Source organism: Orycteropus afer, unplaced genomic scaffold (assembly GCF_000298275.1).
Source record: "Orycteropus afer afer isolate SDZICR_OR568_19922 unplaced genomic scaffold, OryAfe1.0 scaffold00138, whole genome shotgun sequence".
Taxonomy (NCBI): Eukaryota; Metazoa; Chordata; class Mammalia; order Tubulidentata; family Orycteropodidae; genus Orycteropus; species Orycteropus afer.
In genome coordinates, this window is record NW_006921725.1 from 6,223,158 (window position 1) to 6,232,186 (window position 9,029).

General features: G+C 37.1%; 1 protein-coding gene across 1 annotated transcript in view; it reads right to left on the reverse strand.

The window, feature by feature from the left end:
* DIAPH3 (diaphanous related formin 3) overlaps positions 1 to 9,029 on the reverse strand; it is a 923,535-nt gene that overhangs the window by 295,134 nt on the left and 619,372 nt on the right. The window contains exons 24-25 of the mRNA XM_042781617.1: positions 4,768 to 4,801; positions 4,355 to 4,429 (exon numbers count right to left, since the gene is read on the reverse strand). Coding sequence (XP_042637551.1) covers positions 4,355 to 4,429; positions 4,768 to 4,801 — 109 coding nt within the window. The remainder of the gene's footprint in view (positions 1 to 4,354; positions 4,430 to 4,767; positions 4,802 to 9,029) is intronic.

Below are 9,029 nucleotides of genomic sequence, written 5' to 3' on the forward strand. Positions count from 1 at the left end.
TGTCAGAAGGGACCATTCCCTGGAGAAGGATGTCATGCTTGGTAGGGTGGAGGGTCGACGAAAGAGGGGGAGGCCTTCAACAAGATGGATTGACACGGTGGCTGCGTCGATGGGCTCAAGTATAGCAGGGATCGTGCTGCGGGCGCAGGATCGGGCAGTGTTTCATTCTGCTGTGCATGGGGTCACTATGAGTCGGAAACGACTCGACGGCACTTAACAACAACAACAACAACATTATCAGGAAGGTGTGGCTCAGCAAAGTTAAGTAACTTATCCATAGTCATAGTGCTAATAAGCAGCCAAGACAGCCATCAAATAAATGCAGGGTTCTCATATGCCAGAGCCTGACTCTCCACCACTGTGGACTAGAGAGGCGAATAGTTACATAAGCATTAAAAATACATAAAGAGACAAGCAAACAGAGGTTAAGGCCTAGCTCATACAGTATTTGTCAGTCACTTAAGATTTGAAGAAATCAGATTCTCCATTTGACTGTCATCATACATAATTCAGATTTCAGTTATGTATATTAGGAACCAAAATGTTTAAGGGGAAAGACTGGACTTTATGGGCTAGAAAATAGTAACTACAAAGTTCTGCACCAATAATATATGCCCAGTGCAAAGAGGAAACAATACAAACCTGCTGTACTTTTTGGATGTGCATAGTAATCCTTTTTAAGGCAAGAGTTGCTTTCTGTTGCCCTTTAAATCCTAAACCAAAACTGGAGTTTCCAGATACTCAGGGTCTTAGGAACTATTAATAGAGGAATGTTTACTGTCCTTCTTTTGCTTTAAAATTCTAACTGAAAATGTTTATGTGCTCAGAAAAAAAGCTATATACACCAAAATATGTGATTTCTTTAAATATAATCACATCAATTCTATATGGGAATATATGTTACTACAAGAGGTGCTCCTCATAGTGGTTGTATGTGTCTAACTAAAACAGAAAAATGATACATGCTGAGAAAGTACAATTTGGTGGAAAAATTCTTTTGAAACATGTTACCTAAAAGGAAAAACAAAGGGATCCTAAGGGGTGAAAGAATGCAAGTATTCCTATACTAAACAAAACAAATAATGCATCAGATGAATTTTGCTTAAGGAGCTAAGAGTGCTGTTTCATTGTGCTAAAAATGCTGGTTAATGAGAGAAACTAGCAAGAGAACTTACACTGATTTAAAAAGAAGTAATAAGGAAATGTCACCAGGATGAGTAATGAGAGTATTAAAGGAGAAGAAATGTTATTTAGCCTCATGTGAGTAAAATAAGTTAGAGCAAGTTTCCCTAATATGAATATGAATGGGAAGTCAGATCAGGACATACATTATGCTTCAAGGCCACAGTGACCAATGAAAGACAGAAAAATTAGGTTTAAAATAAAAAGACAAATATGAACATGATATGTTGTTGTTGTTATGTGCTGTCGATTCGGACCCGACTCATAGCGACCCCTCCTTGGGTTTCTGAGGTAGTATCACTATGGAAGTTGATTGTCCCATCTTCCTTCCAAGGAGTGGCCCGTGGGTTTGAACTGTCAGTCTTCTGGTTAGCAGTCAAGTGCCTTAGCTATTGGAAAAGGCAAAGGAATCATGGAGGTTGCTAGCTAGATCCAACAAAAACTCCATACTGAGCTCAAGTGATTTTATAAAATTGTGTTATTATTTGTTACTACAAGGAGATTAGTAATTATATAATTTATAATAGTATAAGATAATGGAACTAACATCAGAGACATCAGATGACAAGTGGAAAAAGATGATTATTGTTCTACAATACTGTACAAAGAAAGGCATGCATTCACTTCATGGTAAGTCTAGATGCCTGGGAGGCTACCAATTGAGTCAACTATAGTATAAGGTGAAATATTTTCAGCTAATATCTCTGATCTGAACTTTATGCTTCACATAAATACTGCAGGAAATAATACTCTGTTACAGAAAAGGGCTGACTCTCACCCCTCACCATAACCCACATTGCAGCAACAAGGCTTCACATTTATAGTCACCTCACTTTTTTTAAAAAGGAACTCAGGTAGTGTAGTGGGAAGGCATTTGGCTGCTAACCAGAAGGTCAGTGGTTCAAACCCACCAGCTGCTTCAAAGGAGGAAGATGAGGCAATCTACTTCTGTAAAGATTTATAGCTTTGAGAAGATTTTCTTACATATGTATTTGTGCTACAAAAATATCTACATACATTACAGAAGTAGCAGGGGACAAGGTTAGAGTAACTTCTCAGAGACAACCAAACATCTTGAGGGAGAGAGTCACTGGACCTATGGGCTTGGGTCCATGGTCTCAGGGGACATCAAACTCAATTGGCACAACATAGTGCCTAAATATCTTGTCTACATCCCACTTTGATGAGTAGCGACTAGGGTCTTAAAAGCTTTTGAGCGGCCATCTAAGATGCAACTACTGGTCTCCCCTTTTCTGGAGCAAAGAAGAGTGAAGAAAATCAAAGTTATATGGAAACAATTAGTCAAAGGATATTATGGACTACAGGGCCCTCAGCTTTCATAACCGTGAGATCAGAACTAGATGGTGCCCGGCTACCAATGCCAACCACTCAGAAAGGGATCAGAATTGGAGATCCTGGATAGAGTGGGAGGAAAAATGTAGAACAAAATTCAAAATCATGAAAGTGACCTGAATTACTGGTCAGATAGAGAATGGTGGAGTCCCCGAGACTATGGCCCTGGGTTATCCTTCAGTTCTGGAACTGGATTCACTTCTGTGGATTAGCTCTCAGCCAAACAGTGGAAAGACCTACAAGCAGAACACCTACACAATGGAGATCAATCCGCCTAGCCTAGGGAGATGCACAACATTAGAGCAATCAACCATGAGACATCAGAAAGGCAGCATTTGAATAGAGTGAAATCTAGACAGACAAGAATGCATAGATAAAAAGGGCAAACCAAAAACCAAACTCACTGCCATCAAGTCAGATCTGACTCATAGTGACCCCTCCTTGGGTTTCCTAGGCATATCACTGCAGAAGTAAATTGCCCAACCTTCATTCCGAGGAGTGGCTGATAGGTTTGAACCTCCAGCATTCTGGTTAGCAGTCAAATGCCTTAGGCACTACGCTACCAGAGCTCTTGTTTGAGAGGAGAGCTTTTTATTGTTGCTAATATAATCGAAGGGAGCTCTGGTAGCATAGTGGCTAAGACACTTGCCTGCTAACCAGACGGCTGGCGGTTCAAACCCACCAGCCACTCCTCGGAAGGAAGGTTGGGCAATCCTACTTCCATAGTGATACTGCCTTGGAAACCCAAGGAGGGGTCGCTATGAGTCAGGTTTGACTCGACAGCACATAACAACAACAACAACAATATAATCGAGCTGTGAAACCAAATGTACATGAAATGTTCAGAGTAAAATGAATCTGCTTTGTAAATCTGCACCCAAATCACAATAAAAAAATTCAAAAAAAAGATTTGTGGCTTTGAAAACCCAATGGGGGTCACTATCAGCCAGGATCGACTTGATAGCAATACATTTGGTGGTGTTGGTTTTTTTTTTATAATTTTTATGAGTACATTCTGTACTTTGAAATAGAATTACATCTGCCAGCATTCTATCATGGACACACAATGCAAATAGAAATTTATTATACTGAGGAACAAGAAAATATAATATTCCTGGTAATGATTCCTACTAGTAAGTTCATCAAAACACCTTTATACGTTACATTTTGACTTTTCTGATAAACTCTCTGAGCAGCAGTGTACATACACTTGAGTCCGGTAGACCTTTGTTCCAATACTACTGTTGGGTGCCAATGAATAGATTCTAACTCATAGTAACCCAGTAAGACAGAGTCAAACAGCCCCATAGGGTTTCCTATACTGTAATCTTTATGGGAGATCATCAGGTCTTTTCTCATTCACAGCTGCTGGTAGGTTTGAACCTCCAACCTTTCAGTTAGCAGCTGAATGGTTAACAATTTTACCACCAGGTCTCTTTAGGTTCAAATCCCAGCCCCTACCAGTCTAGATCCAAAAAGATTACAGCCATTAAAAACTCCATGAAGCGCAATTCGGTTCTGCAACACATGGGGTCCCCATGACTTGGAATCAACTTGACAGGAATGATTCTTTTGTGTTTTTGTTTTTAATCAATTCTGAAGCACCTCTGCAAAGGCACTGAGCTTCTCTAGCCTGCGGTTATCTCACTTGTAACGTTCTGACTCTCACAAAAATGTGGGGACTAAGACAGTCCACCAAAAGCACGTAGCACTGGGTCCAATAAAAAAGAGCACTCTATCATTGTCAATTGTTTTGTTTTTCTTCCTGTTGAAGTCGGTAATAAAAATAAAGATAAATAAAATTACAATGCAAACTTACTTGCTTTTTTGGGAAAATGGCTAAACAGTTAAAATAGAAATCACTCTTGCTAATAAGCATTCTACCTATAGTCTCCTATTTAAAAAAATAAACAAAAACAAAAAAACAAATTCTCAATTGAGACCCCTTAACTAGAAAAAAGGTTAGTTAAACTGCTGTCAGAATGAACAGCTGTTACTCCAAGGAAGCTCCAAGATCATGGGACCTCTCCCCCTTGGTCTACATGGCTTGAGGCAGCAGTCTGGAACAGATGTTCTTTCTTTAGCTATTGTAACAAGGTTCTCACAGAGTGAAAAAATAAACTTGAAGAACTACATCTATACAAATGAACTGTAAACCCCAGTAACAATGATGAGTAATTGTATAAGTTAGTGAAAGGTAAAGTAAAGGGCTTTGAATAAAAGTTAGCCTACCTTTAATTGCTTAAGCTTAAATTCTGAAGCAATCCTAAAATATAAATAAGTTATTTAAAGACAAAAGCACTGTTACAAATAAAAGTGGCCACATTTTTATTTTAGGAGGCTGGGTTTCAAGTTAGTTTTTTCTAAAATAATTATAGCAGCTACACAAATAGGAGTGAATACAGCTCAGCCATGTATGGCACCTCCTCAGGAGCCAGACAGCTTAGGTTAGCATCCCAACTTTGTCACTTACTAGCTGTATGACAGAAGTAAGAGATAATCTCTCTATGCCTCAGTTTCCTCATCTGTAAAACAGGATTAATAACAGTACACATATCTGACAGACTTGTAAGGGTTAAGTAAGTGAATATAGGTAAGTTTCTTAGAACAGTATATGACACTTGGTTGGTACTATGTTAAATGTCAGCTATTAAATATGTCAGCTATTGTAGAGGGGTCCATCTGTTATTCAATATATGCATCCACTACATGCCATGAACTATATTAGAAAAACAAAGGTGAAAAAGATGGATATAAACCGTACTAGAGGAAGTAGTCTGAGGAGATATCAGAGGGTCAGTATGATAATCTAGCTCAGCAAAGTAAGGAGAGAATGCTCTAGGCATGGGGAACAGTAAGTAGAGAGGTCTGGACTTGAGAGAAAACATTCCATTAAAACTGCCATAATTGGGGATGGGTTTGAAGTAAGGACAGTGGTTCCAACCAACTTATACATGATACAAAATGGACCTTCACCAATAGTAAAATTTATTCATTCATGACTAGGAGTATACCTCCATAATAGTGAATGAAGTAATAATGTGAACATATTTTAAATTAAAAAAAAAAAAAGGAAAACCTTGTGTATTTCTGTGGCTTTTCAGATTTATGAAAATTCAGTGCATTAAAATTCTGTATCTGTAGTTATAGAGTTAATTTTTTTCATACTATCTCATTCAAGTTAAGCTAGTTTCCAAAAGTGAATAACACAGAATGAAATAACAACTTAAGACATCAGAAGACTCTGAAAAATATTTGTCTACTATAACCTGAGTTGGTGGTATTTAAAATTGTTTTATTTTATTTTTTAAATTCTTGTTATGATTTGGGTTAAAGTGTTTAAAATTGTTTATGATGAAGTTGGTTTTAGTCAATGTTAACACGAGGATTTTTAAAAGATATATTTTATCTAAAATTCAAGCAGTACAACTATACAGATAGTGCCCAACTTATGATGTACTATTGTTACCAGGAATTGCACTGTACTTATGACCATCTGGTTTTTTTCTGTTTTTGGGGGTGTATCTTGTTAGCAATACGTACTACATACAATGTTGCTGAGCATAATTTGATGATGTTTACATTCTCAGATGTTCACTATTAGATGTTCAGTGTTATAATTTATAAAGATTCTGATTATAAAGGGCAATAATGATAAAAATTTAAAAAAATGAAATACTCCACTTAGCTCACAGTGGACTAATGCCAGAGTTGCCAGAATGGAAATTTGTCATAAGCTAGGAACTAATTGAATTTGAAAAAAAAGGGAAGAAAAGAACAATAAAATACTTGTATAAAATTCCAACAACCTTGGTAAAACACCTTCTCTCCCAGACTTTTTATGGTTATATTATCCTGAAGAAAATTTTATCACCAAATTTTTATTTAGATGAAAAATGTTTTGTAGCATAGTGGCTAAGACACTTGCCTGCTAACCAGACGGCTGGCGGTTCAAACCCACCAGCCACTCCTCGGAAGGAAGGTTGGGCAATCCTACTTCCGTAGTGATACTGCCTCAGAAACCCAAGGAGGGGTCGCTATGAGTCGGGGCCGACTCGACGGCACATAACAACAACAACAAAACGTATTTAGCTCTAAAGATTTAATTTATTAAAATGTGTGATGTATAGGTGTGTGTGTGTGATAGCACCTACTTCTAAGATACATGCAAACTCTGTAGTAGAAGAAGTATAGCTATCACTCTATTGACCCTTCTTTCTTAAGACATTCTCTGACTCAAAACACTTTCTTCCTTAGCCGTCCACTTAATAGACAAATGCCAAGTTGCCGACAGAATGCCCCAACCCTCTAATTCTGTTTAATTAATTAACTCTGGAAGATTTGAAACAAGACTCTAATTTAAATCCCAACTCAGTCACTTAGTAACAATATGGCCTTCAACACTTTAAGAAACTCTTCAAACAGCAGTGGTCTTAAAGGCTGGAGGCAGTATAACAGGATTTAAGAGAATACGCTCTAGAGGAAGACTGCATGTTTCAATTTCTAGTTCACCATTTTGTAACTGTAAGGCATTGAGTTGTTGTTGCTGTTGTTGTTTTGTGCCATGGAGTTGGACCCAACTCATAGCGACTCCTCCTTGGGTTTCCCGGGAGGTATCACTGTGGAAGTAGATTGCCCAACTTTCCTTCTGACGGCATTGAGCTAAATATCTTTAATCTGATTCTCAATATCCTCACTTGCCACAGAGAAATGATTGACACTGAAGAGATACAGGATTATTGTGAAGATTAACTGAGATAATGCATGTCAGGAATTTCAAAGAATGCCTGGCTCCTAGGAAATAATATACAATAATCCAATGCTACTGAGTTGATCCTGACTCATAGCTACCCTATAGGACACAGTTGAACTGCCCCATAGGGTTCCCAAGGTTGTAAATCTTTATGAAAGGAGACTGCCTCATCTTTCTCCCGGGGAGCAGTTTGTAGGTTCTAACCACCAACCTTTGGGTTAGCAGTCAAATGCTTTAAGCACTGTACCATCAGAGCTCATTCAATATATAATAGGTAGTATTTTACTATCCAGTTTAACACTTCTATGTATAATTGCGCAACTGCCAAGTGCCAGGAACTATGATAAATATTTAATAGATATTATTTAATTAAAGGAAGCTCTAGTGGCATAGTGCCTAAGGCATTTGACTGCTAAACAGAAGGCTGGTGGTTCAAACCCACCAGCCACTCCTTCCAAGGAAGTTTGGGCAATCTACTTCCGTAAAGATTTCATTTAATACTTAAACACTCTTATGAGAAAGGACTTAATATCTCTTTATACAAATAAGAAAATTATGGCTCAGAGAGGTTAAGGAAGTGTTCACAGTTACATAACTAACGTGGAATCCAAACCTCACTCTCTCAGACTCTAAAGTTGGTGTTATTTCCACTAAGCCATGCTGCCTTATTAAGTGTTCTGAAAAGTAAAAGAATGTCATATAGCACATCATACATACAGTAGAAATGCCATGAATGTAATTACTAACCTAATTCATTTCTGGTATTGAAAAAATAATTTAAAGAATCATTATGAATTTGTGGGAGAAAATAAGCCACAGTTGTCAGCAAATGTGTATTTTTTTAAAGACTAGTTTCTCATTGAAATATCGGTTTCTTATTCAAAGGCTAGCTAATCACAAATAAATAAACACAAAAAAAAGCCCAATAAATTCACCCTAAAAGTTACCTGGGATTAAAAAGAACCAGCTCTTGAAATTCTTTCTCTTTACATCTCAAAACTTTTTAATCCCCAGAAACATTTGTGAAATACAGAAATGACTTACCCATTTATTAAGAAAACATAATTTTTTGTTGTAGAAATGTATCACCATTTTCCTTAGGGAGACAACAATGCCTTCTCACTTGAATGTGTGTGTGTGTGTGTGTGTGTTTTCTTCTCCATCTAATCAGCTAATACTTTTCAAAAGATCTTTTTAATGCCTAAATGAAAGGATTCCACATCAAAGACCTGACCTCCCTATTAAAGTATCTAAAGGAAACCCTAGGAAGGTAAAATCCATTCAAAGGCAAATCACAGGTAGCTTATTGTACAATGCATTAAGAAAAGAAAAGGAAAAAAGGCTATATAAAAGCTTCACAGAATTTGGTAAAATTATACTACAAAAATACAATTTGATCTTAAGTATAAAGAAACAAATTCATAGCCCAAAACTATGACAAAAGTGCTCTGTAATCAACCAGGAGGGGGGCGTTTATGAAGAACTTCAGAATTTGTCACTTTTTCAATCAAAATTTCTGATTATAGCTTAATGTTGGAAAGGCCAAAAAGAGTACAAACCATACACTTTTCAACCACTTTAAATCTGAAATTTTTAAAGGTAACTTTCAACATCAAGGAAGGTAGGTTTACTACAAGTAACAAGAGTGGAAAAAAGTAATAATAGGCAATAGTATACATAAAGGTACTTTTCGAAAAACACACGTGTGTGTGTGTATATATATATATATATATATATATAT